This window comes from Ciona robusta, chromosome 1 (genome assembly GCF_009617815.1).
Source record: "Ciona robusta chromosome 1, ASM961781v2".
NCBI lineage: Eukaryota > Metazoa > Chordata > Ascidiacea > Phlebobranchia > Cionidae > Ciona > Ciona robusta.
In genome coordinates, this window is record NC_143235.1 from 3729826 (window position 1) to 3747993 (window position 18168).

General features: G+C 37.0%; 1 protein-coding gene and 2 long non-coding RNA genes across 7 annotated transcripts; 2 read left to right on the forward strand and 1 right to left on the reverse strand.

Annotated features, from left to right (window-relative positions):
* Nucleotides 1-4886: 4886 nt before the first annotated feature.
* On the reverse strand, nucleotides 4887-5735 carry LOC149741541 (uncharacterized). The gene is made up of 3 exons (XR_016387374.1): nucleotides 5568-5735; nucleotides 5450-5481; nucleotides 4887-5035 (listed from the first exon to the last, which is right to left on the reverse strand). It is a non-coding gene; the product is annotated as an uncharacterized LOC149741541 (long non-coding RNA).
* A 1907-nt stretch (nucleotides 5736-7642) lies between these two features.
* On the forward strand, nucleotides 7643-16507 carry LOC149741542 (monocarboxylate transporter 12-like). 5 transcript variants are annotated; one of them, XM_089891620.1, is made up of 10 exons: nucleotides 7699-8050; nucleotides 9183-9323; nucleotides 9926-10065; nucleotides 10409-10523; nucleotides 10849-11202; nucleotides 11656-11802; nucleotides 12496-12560; nucleotides 13050-15297; nucleotides 15465-15502; nucleotides 15583-16507. In XM_089891620.1, exons 1-8 carry the CDS (start codon nucleotides 7858-7860, stop codon nucleotides 13230-13232), a joined length of 1338 nt encoding a protein of 445 aa, XP_089747746.1. In that variant the 5' UTR covers nucleotides 7699-7857; the 3' UTR covers nucleotides 13233-15297; nucleotides 15465-15502; nucleotides 15583-16507. The 5 variants fall into 5 exon arrangements, with proteins under 5 accessions (XP_089747764.1, XP_089747755.1, XP_089747746.1 ...); XM_089891645.1 differs by lacking the exon at nucleotides 7699-8050 and adding an exon at nucleotides 8618-8819; XM_089891655.1 differs by lacking the exon at nucleotides 7699-8050 and adding an exon at nucleotides 8838-9096.
* Nucleotides 16508-16548: 41 nt separating this feature from the next.
* On the forward strand, nucleotides 16549-18165 carry LOC149741543 (uncharacterized). The gene is made up of 3 exons (XR_016386436.1): nucleotides 16549-16681; nucleotides 16782-16819; nucleotides 17105-18165. It is a non-coding gene; the product is annotated as an uncharacterized LOC149741543 (long non-coding RNA).
* Nucleotides 18166-18168: the final 3 nt, after the last annotated feature.

Below are 18168 nucleotides of genomic sequence, written 5' to 3' on the forward strand. Positions count from 1 at the left end.
ACGGCGCTCGTGTCCGCCATTACGGAGCCCACAAAGCGTGAATCGCCTATACAAATGCATGGTCGGCATGTGTTCATTTAGTTCTTGTAAGCGATACAAAGCTAGAAAACACGTATAGCGGTTGTTTTGACATATAAAATATAATTTCTAATATAAATCTTGTTATATAATATTAAATCTAGGAATTAATGTGGAGTAAATTAGTATTTTGACTGGTTTTCGGCGTACATTGTGGTTTAACAGGGTACTTTACGTTGGCGATTAAGACTAGCAGCAATCAGCTTAGTTTACATAATAATATATGATCATACCTACGAACCTACAGAGCCATTCTTTACTACATTTATAATCCAACATGAGTGGACATGCAGCTCCCAATTGCTTAAGTACTAGCATGGCCCAAAGTTAGTATAGACCAAGTTAGGAAACGGATTGTAAAACAACGAGTCTTGTTATCCATTGTCTCGCGTCTATGACGTCATAGTCGCCACCATTACGGAGCCCACGGCATAGCATTTTATCATTGCTGGGTGCTGTTTTTCGTTTAAATATTGCGATTTTTTAAAAACCAAGCACTTCTGCGCGTAAAAATGGCTTTCTACTAATGTTATATCTTATCACAATAATAAACCCCACAAAAATAATCAACTTTTATTGAACACTCAATCGATTCAACAGTAAAAAAACAGAAAATATCAAGTTTACTAACCAAAAACATAAAAGAACGTGTTTAAAATATAAAAATACAAACAAAAACGCATAACATTACCATAAACTGGTGTATCTAGCTGCAGTTTTGCATGTAAATTGCGGTGATTTTACTTTTTGGCTCACAAACTCAACGCGTATACCCGGCAACGAAACTTAAGGTATCTTTGTAAAATTTGCCTAATATCGAAGTGACATTGAGGAAAACAATACTGAGTTACTATTTTTGGTCCTCTGCTTGAATTAGTAAACTACTTTTTCTGCGTTCCGGGTCTTTATGAAATCGGAAAACGCGAACACCTTATCTGCTAGTACTTAAGCAGTTGGGAGCTGCATGTTCACTCATGTTGGATTATAAATGTAGTAAAGAATGGCTCTGTAGGTTCGTAGGTATGATCATATATTATTATGTAAACTAAGCTGATTGCTGCTAGTCTTAATCGCCAACGTAAAGTACCCTGTTAAACCACACTGTACGCCGAAAACCAGTCAAAATACTAATTTACTCCACATTAATTCCTAGATTTAATATTATATAACAAGATTTATATTAGAAATTATATTTTATATGTTAAAACAACCGCTATACGTGTTTTCTAGCTTTGTATCGCTTACAAGCACTAAATAAACACACGGCGACCATGCATTTGTATAGGCGATTCACGCTCTGTGGGCTCCGTAATGGCGGACACGAGCGCCGTTTCCTAACTTGGTCTATACTAACTTTGGCATGGCCTACTCAATACACGGCCTAGGAATCACAGAAATAAAAAAGAATAGAACGCGCATCTCCAATGTCGACAAAGGAGAGAGCATGATATATTCTCTCTTTTTTGCGGGTCGTTCCCGTTTACAATTGTAGTCAATGGATTCGAGGGCGTTTTATGTAGTTTTTCTTTACTTTTTGACTTAATTTAAAGTTATAGGGTCAAACAACTATTTTCTAATATACAAATATTTTTAACAAACCGTTTACTTAAAGGTTTTTCATTAAAATGATTAAATAATTTAATTTCCTAAAAAGTGGTAAACTGTAAACGTTAACCTACCAAATAACTAAACTGGCCTAATAAACTTGAATAGTTGGTGCAGTTTTTAAAATAAACAGCTAAAACCTCCTAAAACTACCATGCGCCTATCTTTTACAATGGAGACCAAGCGAAATGGGGACGGAGTTGGCGGTCACGTGAATAGAAAAAAAGAATATATCACGGTTTTGGAAAGTTGCGCGTTCTAGTCTTTTTTATTTCTGTGCCTAGGAATACACCGAAACTGCTCAGAAAATAAGAGGCCTATTGACGCGAATAATGCCCATTATAATACATTGTTACGTCACGGTTTTATGAATGGATTTTGCTGTCTTGCTGTACTTTTTGCATCAAATAACAGTTTATTTACCATTCCCGGTTAAATTACCTTATTTTTCGGGTTATTTTATCAACATCTTATATTTTTTATAAATGTTTAAGCATGACTGAACAGATAGGAGTTACTTTTAACCACGTGCGGCATACAAGTAAGTTTTACCGACAGTTTAGTTTGGCTCAGTCGCTGAGTGAAAATAGTATTTGGCTTAAAACAGAAGTTTTTTAAGACAGCCTATGCATATCTAGCAAAACAACACCGCAGTAACAGTAAGTTAATTGATATGTCCGTTGTGGACTTTTAAAACCGGTCCTTAAAAACAATATAGGATATTGGATAAACAAAAGCATTAGCCTTTTGTCTCAAGGTGCTTATGCCTTGATCTGTCCTGCTGCTCATAACTCATTTTCTACTAGAGTTTTTTTTTGTTAAAGCAGGACAGAGGCTCTTCCTCGAGGTCAAAAAATGGGTCATACAGCACATCATAAATTAAGACTGTATAATACAAACAAACTCACGATAGCCTCCCTTCGTACTTAAGTGTTGTGTCTAACTTTAGACCTTTGTCGCTGTTTAAATTTGACTAGTCTTTCTTCCTGAAAATCTTCTTGCCACTTCTTCATGATCATAACATGCACAGATGGTACCCTTATCCAAATATTTTTATCCAACTACGGAACACCTATTGACCATGCTTAAATAGCTTGCTTAATAATTCTGGGGGCTTAGAATTTAATCTAAATAAAATTATAAAAGTGTGCTGCATTATAAAACTTGCCAAATGCCTGTCTACTACATTAAATATAATCAAAACGTAGGTTTTCTGTGTTGGTAAACTGAATCTGATTGCTCGTCTCTCTTTATGCTTAATAAACTGATATTTATATACTAATAAACCTTTTGCGCTGCTTTATATGTCTCGTATGATTTTAACTAAACAAGGAAATATCCCTGCGACACGTTCTGTGATAAACTGTCAGTTAAAACAACCTAGAACTGGTATTGAACCTACCAACAACTGCAAACTGCATTCAAAATGAAGGAAATCCATTCATAAAATCGTGACGTAACAATGTATTATAATGGGCATTATTCGCGTCAATAGGCCTCTTATTTTCTGAGCAGTTTCGGTGTATTCCTAGGCCGTGTATTGAGTAGGCCATGGTACTAGCAGATAAGGTGTTCGCGTTTTCCGATTTCATAAAGACCCGGAACGCAGAAAAGGTAGCTTACTAATTCAAGCAGAGGACCAAAAATAGTAACTCAGTAATGTTTTCCTCAATGTCACTTCGATATTAGGCAAATTTTACAAAGATACCTTAAGTTTCGTTGCCGGGTATACGCGTTGAGTTTGTGAGCCAAAAAGTAAAATCACGGCTATTTACATGCAAAACTGCAGGTAGATACACCAGTTTATTGTAATGTTATGCGTTTTTGTTTGTATTTTTATGTTTAAAACACGTTCTTTTATGTTTTTGGTTAGTAAACTTGATATTTTCTGTTTTTTTACTCTTGAATCGATTGAGTGTTCAATAAAAGTTGATTATTTTTGTGAGGTTTATTATTGTGATAAGATATAACATTAGTAGAAAGCCATTTTTACCCGCAGAAATGCCGTGGGCTCCGTAATGGTGGCGACTATGACGTCATAGACGCGAGACAATGGATAACAAGACTCGTTGTTTTACAATCCGTTTCCTAACTTGGTCTATACTAACTTTGGGCGCGACTGTAGAACAATGTTACCGCGCCAGCAACACATATCTCAATACACCTGAATGGTAGCGGAGCCATAGAAATACACAGTAGTCCAACCCATTGTTACGTAAAAAAAAATTGAACGGCAATTTGGGTCCAAAATAACACAGTGTATAGGGGAAATGTAAGTTTTTTGGTAAATTACAGAAAAACTTAAGCCTAAAAACAAATTTAAAGGTTTAAAAATGTTAAAACCATGTGTTATTTGTTTTTTTTTTGTATCAAAAAAGTCCAAAAATGGAATAAGAAGCGGTGACCGCATTTATTGTCGCGCCTCATTGGCAGACCAACGAAAACACGCGCGGACTGTAACAGTTCGCATTAACTTTTTGTACGCAGTCAATAGTTCCCACACTTCTCTTTCACAAATTTATAGAATGATTCGAATATAATGTCCAGTGGGGACATTTGAGACATTTTTGTCCTAGTGCGACAGTAGAAACGTTTTTGTCTCGGTAATCGTAAGTCGAAGCTTTTCTACGTATTCTTAATATCCTTAGCTGCACTTGACTGCCTAGCGCTGACCGGCGCTGACTTAAGCTGGATTTACACCAGACGCTGTTGACAGCAATGGTGCGGATTTTAATCTCGTGGAAAGCGGTAGGGGCATTCGCACCAGTTGGCGTCATGCCGTGACGGCGTGTTTTCTCGGTTGAAGCGGAAGACGGAAAAGTTAAATTTGAGATGATACGTCCCTTCATTGTAATTTCTCGTTCCATTTGGCAGTAAACAGGAAAGTGCAAAGAATTAAAAAACGCACCCTTACGACTGCCATAGACCGCTGGTAATTGTTTAAAACACGATTAGGATATTTGCATATTATGCGCTGAAGGTGTCCCATCTTCCCGCCCCACCATATCTTTGTTTGTTTATGACGCTATATTGGTGTATATGCTATTAGAGGACTGAGGATGTCATTTTAAATTGTAAACAATCCGTATACTGCGCTGGAGGGCCGACGATGTCATTGTAACTTATAAACAGTTCGTATACTGTTTGAGGATCGAAGATTTAGCTTAAAACTATTGACAAAAATGTTATACATGATTTCAACATTTGCATTTAATTTGTTTTTATTGCTCAAAAGCGAGAAAGATTAGTTTCAGCAAACACATTTCTTTGAGTCACCGAAGCTACAATTCTTTCATCTACATTTCCGGCATATCTTCTTTAGCCAGCATGTCGCTTATTGCTTCGGTCTCAGCTATTTAATAATTATAAATATATATATATGTGTTAAAATATACTAATTCTTAAATTTGATTATGACAAAAACTAATTAAATTTCAGTTTGCCTTTAAAATAGAAGGAATCGCATTGAGTTGTAACGACGGTTAAAATCTTTGTATATATATTTATCTATATATATTTTCCATATACAGTAGTGTGCTGGGAGGAGATGAGACACATTTTCATTCTATTTTCTCGTTCTATTTAACTGTAAACAAAGATTAATCACAGAATTCTAAAACCGTATCCTCACGACTCGCCTTGGCCATTGGTAAAATTTTAAAACAGAAGATTTAGGGTTGATGTGCTAAAGGTGTCCCGTCTTCCCCCACAATACCATAACCTTGTTATATTTAAAATGGGAATTTATTTAAATTGATTCTGTTACCTGGTTCATCTTCTTCGTTCATGTCCTTGGCACTAAAAGTTTATGTTTTATAAGATTTCTGTTTTGAATGGTCTAGGTTGCTCTATTAGTCGCACACAAATCATAAGTACATGTTTACCTTTGTTGGTCATAACGACGACGACGCCAGTAAAAGAGACTACTACGACGGCGGCTGAGCCACCAACTTTCTCCCTGCTCAGCGAAGCAGATGAGCGCGATGAGAAGAACGATGAGAAGTTTTCGATCCATCTTCCAGTTGTTGATTAACTTGTGAAGAACCAGCAAACGAACCTCTATTTATAAGTCACTGATTCCATTTTCTATAATTAGCTACCAAAGAGGGAAGTAATCATATAGGCAACAAAAAAATCATATAGGGGACTGTTTAAACTTCCGTGTGTGGTTTTTTCAATTATATACAATAATTGAATCTTAATCGGAATAGGTGAACACATGCCTTTCTCACTGAAAAAGGTCAATTTTGTCTCAAAGCAATTTTATTCAGGCATAAAGTCATCATGAAACAGTAGTGCTATAGAACTTCCCGTCTCTTTGAAACGGATATCCACATTTCAAAATGACATTCATCCAAAATGGGGTAGAACTAGTCAATCCGTATGAGGAACGCTATCAACATAAAAGCAAGACGAACTATTTATCAGAAATATTTCGATAACCCGTTAAGGCGTCCTGGGTAAAGAAGCCCACAATTTCTTGCAACAGCTCATTAACGGCAAACCGTTACGGGAAGTTTTCATTGATTGACATGTGCACCAAGAATTTTGCCGGGAAGTATTATTCTAACTTGACTGACATGTGTACCTAGAACTAAGCTCATTAAGCGTCCCATAAAGATTATTAAAAGCAGGAAGTTATCTTGAGTGAATTATTTCAAAATATTTGACAACTACATTGAGACAAGCTATCGATAGTTTACCAATTGCTTTTATACCTATTTCACACCCATTCAATAATATGTTTTATTGTCCAAACACAGCAATATTCCGTGTTTTTATACCATTAATTGCTACCAAGAACAGATGAATACATGTCTTTTATACTGAAGAATGTCAACTGTTGCTGAAATAAACTTTTCCTCGTACATCAATCTTTTACCAGTGGTGCTAGAATTTCTCGTATTTTTGATACGAACATCCACATTTCGAAAGAACGTTCATCTAAAAGGAGTTACTTTAGGCGGAATAAAAGTAACTTATTTTTCCTCGCACGGTGGAGCACTGACAACCACTATAACGCAGGGTATCTGTTTTATATATAAGGACTGTCGTTTTACCTATAGAACATAAGTATATCAGTTACTCATTTGTTTTTATATAGTTTCACTAATACTCACCGTTTACTTGTTACCATACTGCAAGCTTCGCAAAAAAAAACAGAATAGAAAATGTATTTATTCCAAGAATTTTGCTAAATTTCAAAAATTTTATTGATGCATTATTTTAATAGTTAATATATGTTTGAACTATATACAACACTAGTAAACGTTGCTGTTGTCTTTTGTACTTACCCTATTACTATTTGTTAAGATGTGCACATAAAATATGGTTCCTATTTTGAGTAGAATTATAGTCTTCTGGGGGAAGATGGGACACCTTTAGCACTTAATATCCAAATATCCTGCCCGTGTTTTAAAAAATTGACAACGGTCTATGGGAGTCGTGAGAATACGGTTTTATATATAAGTCTTAAAATGTTCTTTGTTTTCTACCAAATGGGACCAGAAAATAAAATAAAGTGTCCCATCTTCTCCCACCCTACTATATTTCTGGTCCCAAATGGGACCAGAAAATAAAATGAAGTGTACCATCTTCTTCCACCCTACTATATATCCAGTGTCAGGCCAAGACAAGACACACGCGTTTTTATAAAAGGTTTAGTCTTAATGCAATGGTAACGGCAGTATAAGCATGTTGTTCCATTTCATTGTATTTCGACACTGAGTTGCATGCAAGCTATTAATCAGCCAAAGTGATCTAACAAGGAAACATAGAATGTCCTCACGTTTCCGAAGCCCAAGGATTCGCATCAATCAAGTAAGAGTAAAACAACGCGGGAATATATTCCAGTTGTGGGTAGCATATAACAATGAACATATGTATGCTGATAGTGTATATAAATTAAAACGTATAGAGTTCCGAATATAATATCGGTCACAATGTGTTGAAAGTGCAAGCGTTAGCAAACTGTTAAGTGTTAAAGAGTAAATAGTATACCGGTAAACTTAGGTCTAAAGAATATTCCTATAAGGCTAAGAAGCAGACAGTGTACCGAGATAAATGACAAAGAGTATACCGACAAACAAATTTAAGACTTTCAATCGGCAAAAAAGTACAACTCTTTTTGACGACTAGCACTATAAGTATACCTTTATATGTTTCAGTGACACAATGTTTTCTTTAAGTAAAATAACTCAACGCAAGATCCTATTAACTATACTTGGTTTTACAATCGGTATGTTGTTTTCGGGGCCTGGTTTACTGATGAGTATGTACTTCACTTATATCGAGGGCACATACGACGTGGACAAGCAGAAAGTGTTTATATCAGTCAGCATACCAGTTTCGACGTATCATCTTACAGGTAATTCTACATTCTATAGTAGGATGGGGGAAGACGGGGCACCTATTCGTTCTATTTTCTTGTTCCATTTGGCAGTAAAAAAAAAACATTCAAAGAATCATTAAACCGCTTTCTCATGACTCTCGTGAGCCGTTGTTAATTTGTTGAATAAACGATCGGAATATTTGGATATTAAGTGCTAAAGGTGTCCCATCTTCCCCCAATCTACATATATATTTAAGTCAACCTGCAAGAATACTTGGCATGGCACAATTTAATGGGTACAGGACTTATTAATTAGCTGTAAATCTATTATGTTAAAACCATAGTTAATGTGATTAAACATAATGAGTTTGTATTCGGTTCTGTATAATGTCGTTGTCTTAATTAATTAACACCCTCACTGTTTTTATTTGTTCACGTGGAATTTTCATCGTCTGTTAGTTCAGTTTTAGTTGTGTTTCTTCTTACTATTTGTGTTTTTTTGTGTTTCCTTATCATTATTTGTGGACTTGTTATTTTGCGTTGCGTAACACTGTTATTTACGCACGACTTGTTTCCCGCGCTTGTTTTAACGTTTCCGCGTGCTCCTTGCCGTTGGTCTAATTGCTGCATCTCACGTGTCGGGTACTGCGCGATTTCCCCCCTTCCAGTTTTGGATGTATCGGGCAGTTCTGGTTGTACTGTGTCGGCTAAAGGTTATATTATTGAGAACGAACTGTTGTGAATCGTTAAGTGAGAGTATGGAATCGTTAAGTGATATTTGCAATGGGCTTTCGTTGTACAAAAGGTGTCGGTTAAGTGTATATTTTAATGTAATTCGTTTTTATACTGTTTTTATTAAACTACGTGTTTTTATAGTCCTATTCAGTGTAGCTTATAGCAGACTATAGCAGCAAGGCCCGGCGATTGCCCGTAAAAGCAGCGTCCCGGACCAAACTACCGTTATAAACCATATAACAGTTCTTTATAAATAAGGTTCTATGAGGCACGTCATGGGACATGGGGATTGTCTCGTTTTTTTATACAGGTTTATGTACACATTTGCCCCTCTGTCATTATACTGGGTATTTATATGCTGTCTGTTTTATACTTTCAATATATTCGCGGTTGCATCAAGAACAACACTAAGTTCAGTGTTACAAACACGCAGGTCCTCTTGGAAGCATTGTAACAGCAAGGCTTGGGTACAGGAGAGGCATGGTTCTAGGGGGTGTGCTACAATCGTGTGGGTTTGTTCTCTGTGCATTTGCTCCAACTCTTGTCTCGTTGGACATCGGGCTTTTTATAACAGGTAAGTTCTTGTAATTTTACAAGGCAATGTACAGCCCTCTATATTGGTGACGAACAGTAGTTAGCACTCCTGTCTCGACCCCAGCAGACGGTACCGTTTCGAGACTCCACACTTCTACTATTGTGTGTCATTGGGCAGGACACTTTACGGCGGTTTTTATGACTGATATTAGTATGGTGGGTGAATATGGAATACATTTTCTTTTTTTTTCTTGTTCTATTTCGTAGTAAACAAAAGCCAAAAGTTTATAGAACCGTATTCTTACGACTCCCATAGACCGTCGTTAATTGTTTAAAACACGATCAGGATTTTTGCATATTAGGTGATGAAGGTGTCACGGCTCCCCTACCTTATACTGTTTATAGTGGGGTGGGGTAGGATGGGACACCTTTAGCACCTAATATGCAAACATCCTGATCGTGCTTTAAACAATTAACAACAACGGTCTATAGGAGTTGTGAGGATACGGTTTTATAATTCTTTGAATGCTCTTCGTTCACTACCAAAAAGGACGAGAAAATAGTAAGAAAAGGTTTCTCATCTTCCCCCACCGTACTATATATAAGTAGCAAATACTACAAACTAATAAAAAAAACTTGCAGGATTCGGTTGCAGCATAATCTACGTTGGGTTGATCTCAGTTGTGCTGGGTGAGGTCTTCCAGAAGAACCGATCACTCGTGTCAGCGATTATAACGAGTAGTGGTAGTTGGTATGTGGCCGCATATGGGCCTTTGAATCAAGTAAGTATATGGACCATTGTGAATATATACATAGTAGGGTGGGGAAGATTGGACACCTTTTTATTTCATTTTCTCGTCCAATTTAGTAGTAAACAAAGAACATTCAAAGAACTATTAAACCAAATCCTCATCAGCTGTTCAGACAAACAGACGCCCACTAAGTTACACACGTGGTGACTCTTAAGCGGACACGAGGTGTATGAAACAAAACACCCGTGTTATAACAACGGTCGTTTCCCCTTCATGTGGGGATAAACAAGTTGCATTCATTCAATCATATATAGGCTTAACCTAATATCATATCCTAAGCTTCTCCCCATTTAACCACCACACATCGCACCAGATGCTCATTGATCACTATGGTTGGAAAGGATCCCTTCTTATAACAGCGGGTGTTACACTAAACATCGTGCCTTTTTCAATGCTTTATATTTCAACTTACCGATCCATCATGTCAGGTGAGTTTCTTAGATATTTTGGCATCGAGTTTTTGGGAATGTAGAAGCTTTAACTACACACAAATACGTGCAAGACCAAAATATTGTTTATTGACGAAACATAAGACTATATTCAAACTTTCTGAAGTAAACTGCAATGACGTAATAGGCTATGACGTCATGGTGACGCAGTCTCACGATAGGTACAGGGACAGATGTAACAAGAATTTGAGTGACGTAAATTAGCGTGACGTCATGGTGACGTAACTGGTACATTGACCTATATCATTATTGTGTCAATACAAGCGCATAGTTCTTTTGTACTTTAAAGCGTTTTCTATTTCAGAAACTAGCAAGTACACGGAAGAACCACAGAACATAAGTAAAAGTGATGACGAACCTAAACCCCATGGGTTTCTTGCTTCAATTGTTCATTACTCCGGCATCCAAACTTTAAATCTTTACTCTGCTACCGTTGCGATGGCCACGTCGTTTACATCCGTTATAGAAAATTGCGTTTCCTTGATCCTTATCAAGTTTGCTCTCTCCATTGGCTACACACACTATGAGGCGGTTTATTTACAAACGTTATATGTTATAGTTACTGTTGTTTCTAAGTTTATAATCGGTTATATTACAAGCATCAACCCGAATCTACAAGAAGAAGAACCTCTTTTAAGTGATGCCACGTCATCAACAGGTACAGACTTACGTTTGTTTTGTTTTACTTAAATCTTTGTTTTGTTTTATACTTACTTCGTCTCAACCAAGCATTATTTTGTTGATAAGCATTTAATGGTCAATTCTGGCCTAAATCCAAGATCCATACTTCAGAATATCCAGACACAAATGTTTTAAGACTTAGCCATTTTTCCTATAACCCTTTTAACAGAAGCACTTTGTTTAACACGTCCAAATATATGGTAGGGTGGGGTAAGATGGACAGCACGTAACATTCAAATATCCTGATCGTTTTTTAAACAATTAAAAATACCGGTTTGTGGGAGTCGCGAGGATACGGTTTTATAATTCTTTAAATGTTCTGTGTTTACTACCAAATGGGACGAGAAATAGAATAAAAAGGTGTCCCATCTTCCTCCACCCTACTATAGTACCTTTATTTTAGTTCACACCGTAATATTTTCGCCCACAGGGTACTGCACGTCCAAATGTCCCATGGTACGACGATCTTATGTGTTCTCAGCTTTCGCTTTAATGTATTCCCTCTCCGTTCTTATACCGATCAAACCAACCAAGCAGAGTTTTGTTGCGTATTGTGTTCTTGCTGGAATTAGCAGCGGTAAGAATCTATATATATAGTGGGGTGGGGGAAGATGGGACACCTTTAGCACATAATATCCAAGTATCCTGATCGTGTTTTAAACAGTTAACGACAGTCTATGGTAGACCTAAGGATGCGGTTTTATAATTATTTGAATGTTCTTTGTTTACTGATAAATGGGACGAGAAAATACAGTTAAAAGGTGTCCCATCTTCCCCCACACTACTGTATATAGTCTGTCGAGATATAGTTACTGTTTTTTATTCTGTAACGTCATTCTCTATTGTTGTTTTATTCGGTTGTGTTCACAAACAATTAAAAGCTTTTAAATACTAAGGTTGTTGAAGACGGGAACCTCTCACAAAATATTCTAATATCTTGATCGTGTTTTAAACAATTAACAATGTTCTGTGCAAGTCGTGAGGTTACGTTTATATAATTCTTTGAATGTTCTTAGTTTACTACCAAAGTGGATGGGATAATAGAATGAAAAGGTGTTCCATCTTGCCCCACCCTACTATAACATTCCCTGTTGTTGTTTTATTCGGTGGTAATAAGGCACGATTAAAAGCTGTCAATGTCCAATTATTCCAGCGCGTGTACCTCCTTCAGCTTCGAACATCAAACCCAGAGCATGCCTCAATTGTACTCTTATGGGCCAGAGCGCCCGTTTATTGTTTAAGATTTTATGACATATTTATTTCTATACAGGCCCCCTCTCTTCGACAGGAATAACGGTGGCTGCAGATATGTTTGGGAGAGATGCTTTTCAACATGTAAGTTTGATGAACGTTTCTCAACTTTTGGGTCGCAATTCAATATGATATGTAGGGTGGGGTAAGTTGGGACATGTTTCATTCTAATTTCTCGTCCTATTTGATAGTAAACAAAGAACGTTCAAAGAATTATAAAACCTTATCATCACGACTCCTAAAACATTATCAGGATATTTTGATATTATTCGCTAAATGTGACCTGTCTTCCCCCATCCTACTATATATTAGTTCGACTGATGTCGCCTGGGTTTGAGAAATGCTTGGGAATTGTCTCAACCGTAGGCGTAGGGTATGGACACTAATGCATTTTTGCTTTAGAACTGAAAAAAAACGTTTCCAATTTTGTGTCTAACCGCGTTTTTTGTTGCAATTTATTTTAACCCTGAATTTTAACAAAAATAAAATTTTGGAATTTTGAAATTAAAAAAATGTTGGTCGCAATTTAAAGGAATTCTTTCTTATTGAATTGTTACTTTTCCTTACATGCAGATCTTCGGACTTCGTAGTATGCTGCTTGGCATTAATCTGATCGCAGTTTCAGTATTGGACGGGTATCTTATAAAGCTACCGGGTACTTTTGACAACGAGCAATATCTATTCTGTGGATTAGCAGCGTTATCGGCGGCTGGTGTTTTCGTTACTCAAATTTTGTGGATCAGAAACCGACATTAAAGTTCTGGAAAAAGCTGGAATAAAGTTATTTTGGGATAGATGGTTTTATATAATGATTCAAATGCAAAAGAATTTGCGACGGTTTTTTTACATTGAAGTTGCAAACTTTATGCTTAAAAAACGATCGCCCCGACCCGGATTTGAACCTGGGACTTAAGATCTTTAGTCGCTTTCGACCTATTGAAGCAGAAGTGACCAATACGAGGATCAAAACGCGACATTCGCGTTATTAGCACAACGCTCTAACCATGCAGATGAGCTGACCTATTCTCTTATTACATATATACAGTAGGGTGGGGGAAGATGGGACACCTTTTACCTCTATTTTCTCGCTCCGTTTGGTAGTAAACAAAGAACATTCAAAAAATTATAAAACTATATGACCATGACTCCCATTGACCATTAGTAATTGTTTAAAACACCTTCAGGATATTTAGATATTATGTGCTAAAGGTGTCCCATCTTCCCCCACCCTACTATATAACTATAGATCCGTAGAGTTATTGAGCGAATTTTTTTTAAATAAAGACTTCGTCGGCTTACATAACTTATACTGATGGAGGCGGTGTTTTAAATTCGTTTTGTCAATTGTAAATGCATGGCCTTTATAAAACCGACCCGTGGTCTGAAACGTTTGCCACTCTTTACTAGCCGATTTACTGGGTAATTGTCTAGGTTTCGTGCTGCATTTTCGGCACGGAGACCAGCAGACTATTCGCCCTTCTGCAAAACCGGCTCTCCGTAGGTGGACTGCCAGCTTTTACCAGATCCGGGACCCTAGTACTAGACCGCTACCTCTGGCACCGCGGTGTTCCTGACAATTCACCCACCAAAGTGGTTATGTTATTTCTCCTAATGCACACGCACAAAACTCCGTGTTATCAAACCAGAGGGGGTTTCATGCACAAAACTCCGTGCTACCAAAACAGAGGAAAGACCTGGCTTCAATCTCACTGGTAATGGTTCAGTAGTCTATTAGTTCAAACCTAGCCTTTACATGTGTGGTCATGCATATGTAAAGACTATGGTTTAAAGCCAGTAAACCACAAGATTGTCAACCATCGCAACGGTGGGTTAATTTACATATAAGCCTATTTCTAATGACGCAAACGTTTTGACGAAGATAAAACTGCAGATATTCCCATCTGGCTTGAGCACGCTTGTCACGTCTAAAACGGCGAAACCAACAGATCAAAACACTCGATTTCCAATAAAACAGAAGGAATTTTCGTTGAAAATGAGAACTGTAGATTGTTTCCTGTCTAGACAAGAGTCAATGGTAAAGTGAGGATTTGTACTGCACGGTACATCTGCAAAGCACGGTACATCTGCAAAGACGATACCTTCGTCTTTTTTTTCTTCCTTTCGTTCTCTCTCTCTTTATCCACAAAGAGCGTTTATTTAAAGTTAACTTTGCTTCCTCTTTATCTCAGCGCAGTTTTGACTATGTTGTTAAACTCCTGTATAGACACGACTCGTAATGAGATATGATGTCAGTAAATTTTTAGTTTACATGCTTCCAGTAAATTTTAAAGTAAAAGTATATGATGTATGATTCTGTACAGCATTCTTCTCAACATTAACGTAAGAACAATATATGAACTGCCAACCGTCATCGTTCTTCTGGAGATTTACGGTGCTCAGAAATTTACACTTGATCATTCACTTCTAATTGTCTAGACAGAAAATAAACTGCAGTTCTCATTTTCAATGAAAATTCTACTGTTTTATTGGAAATCGACTGTTTTAATCTGTTAGTTTCGCCGTTAGACGCGTACATGATAAAACGACAGCTACATCTAAGAAGTACATATATTTCTTCGAAATCTGCGATTTGACAAGCGAAAAAGGCAGTCTTTGTGCAGATCATTTAGTATCATATATACTAGTTTATGACTTTTCATTTAGTTTACAATCAAATCAACATGAACAAACAACTTATCTTGCTGCTTACGTTGTGCCTTATTCAATCGGGCTCTGCGAATTGGCCATATCCAACACCTGAGCCTCCAAGCACTTGGCTTATAACTGGAAGAAGACGTCGCCGATGGAATCAAGAACCCATGTAAGTTTAATTTTTTTAGCATTTTATTTGTTAAATGTGAAATTAGTTTCGGCCCGTGATAAAAATGATATGCAAACCCTGCTTAAAGTGTGGCGATGCGCCTAGATGCTATTTTTAAAATTTAACAATGTGCTGTTACGTTAAAATATGTTTTTTTACCATTACAGAAGCAGCTCTATCGAAGAGGAAGACGCAGTCGTTGATGGTAAGCATTTGTTTTTATTTTTATTGAGTTGACTCCCAAATCCTGTATAGTGTATAAACGTGTTTCATCAATACTTGCAGATCTCCTTAATGAGTCATCGTAGATCTCACACCGAATCCAAAGATCGACAGACTGTGTGTGGTCTTAATATTGGAAACAGATAAAAATAAACCATGATTAAAAATGTTCATGTGAAATCTGATTCCATTATTCTGAAAGTGGTTAGAAGTGCCTATGCAGCAGCTGTAGAAACGAGTGCATTAATTGTGAATATTTGGAGTTTTTTTCCACCCATTGAATTGGGCCCCAATCATTAAGGGCTAATTTGTATTAATTGTGGTTAGCTATGCTAGACAATGGATAGACGTCAGTGTTCTTGCAGATTTACGGTGCAGCAGAAACCTACACTTTATCATTAATCTGGTCTGTAGCGGTATAGGCCAGCGTCCCGGACGACTTACTGTACGTCAAACTCGTCTCTATAGGCAGGACATAATCTGCAGTTCTTATTTTCAACAAAATTTCTTCTATTTTATTGAAAACCGACTGTTTTGGTGTGTTGGTTTCACTGTTTTAGACGTGTACGTGATAAAACAACAAGTGCATCTGGAGAGTATACATCCGTTTTTTCGAAATCTACGATTTGGCAAGCGAAAAAGGCAGTCTTTGTACAACTCCTTTATAATCATACTAAGTTGCCGGCGCCGTGGCGTAGTGGTTAGCGCGCCTGCCTGTAACCATTAGGTAATGGGTTCAAGGCTCGTCGCTGCTATCATTGTGGGCGTATGTGTCCTTGGGCAAGACACTTAACGGCAATTGCTCCAACCCAGTGGCCACTAATGGGTTGTCCAAATTATCAGCCATACATAAAAAATGAAAAAATCCAACAAAAAAATAATCACCCACAAAGTAACATACATGGTAACTCGTAAGCTGGCACGAGGTGTTAAACCCGTGTGATAACGACTGTCGTTTTCCGGCCACGCGAGGATAAAGTAAGTTACATTCATTCATTCATTCTTGTTTATGAATTTTTATTTAGTTTACAGAGCAAACGAACATGAACAAACAACTTATCTTGCTGCTTGCGTTGTGCCTTATTCAATCGGGTTCTGCTGATGATTTGATATGGCCAGCACCTAGTGGAAGAAGACGTCGCCGATGGAACCAGGAGCTCGTGTAAGTTTAGACCTTTTAGCATATCATTTGTTTATTTAATTTGTAGCTAGTGTTTGGCATGCAATAAAGTTATGTAGACCCGGTGTTTTTAACATTACAGAAGCAGCTTATTCGAAGAGGAAGACGCACTCATGAGTGGTAAGTATTATTTTGTTGTTTTCCTTATTATTGAATTGAACACCAAAACCTGTATATAGTAGGGTGAGGGAAGATGAGGCAGCTTTAGTGCATAATATCCAAATATCCCGATCGTGTTTTAAACAATTAACAACGGTCTCTATGGGAATTGTGAGGATACTGTTTATAATTCTTTGAATGTTCTTTGTTGACTGTACCAAATGAGACATGAAAATGGAACGAAAAGACGTGCCAATTTTCCCCAACCTACTATAGTGTGTAAACATGTTTCATCAATACTTGCAGATCTCCTTACCGAGTCATCGTAGATCTCGAACAGAATCGAAAGACCGACAGCCTGCATTTGTGGTCTTTATATCAGAAATAGAAAAAAATAAACCATATTTAAAAGTATTCTTGTAAAATCAGATTCGGTTATTCTAAAAGTGGTTAGAACTTTTCATGCAGCTGTAGAAACGATCGAGTGCATTGTGATTATTTTGGGGACTTATTTTTCCACCTATTGGATTAGCGGCACAGCAGCACGATGTCTAACGTATTCCGATATATAGCGACGCTAACAGTGCCGATGTTAAAAATGCACCTTGGAACGGTTAAAAACTTATTTTTTAATATTATTTTGTCCCTGAACGTTTTCCAGTCGGTCCATTTAATTAATCGGCCTCGTTTCGACGAACTGCACATGTGTAAGCACCGTTGCGGCGCGTGCGCAATAGCGTCCCGTAAAAGTTCAACATTCGAAATAAATATATTACGACCCGTATTAACAAAATCGACGCTTTTAAACATATACAGATACGCTACGCATTACAAAGTTTTAGAACTTTTTATTCTTTCTTCTAATTGTTCCCAATTTTACAAAACGGTTTTGTATTATTATAGTTGATAGTTATCATAGTTATTCTCATCAACTATGGTATTATCATAGATTATATTTGTGTTAAATAGTTTACAAACAATAAACATCTTGCTGCGAATTTCATACTTAAGTTATAAATTTGTGACAGTGAGTGAAATGTTGAAATGGTACGCGGAAGTTAAGAACTTGTTTATCCGCACAGTTAGCGAGGGCGCGCTCTTCTGGTTTGGCAAAAATAGATTCAAGAACAGCTGAGTCAACCACGAACAACTTTGAATGCAAATCACAATATATATGCGGTGTGTGGAGCTTACCGCAACTGTGTTATCTCATAATAGTGGGGAGGCAACTATATTTTCACAGTTTTAAGCAGAATCATACTGAAAAGATTTGTTAATGTTGTGTTTACGTGTATTGTGTCTTTTTCCTTAAAATTTGTATAAAAAATCTGTTTTGTAAACAGTTCTAAATCATTTTTTGTTCTAGATTT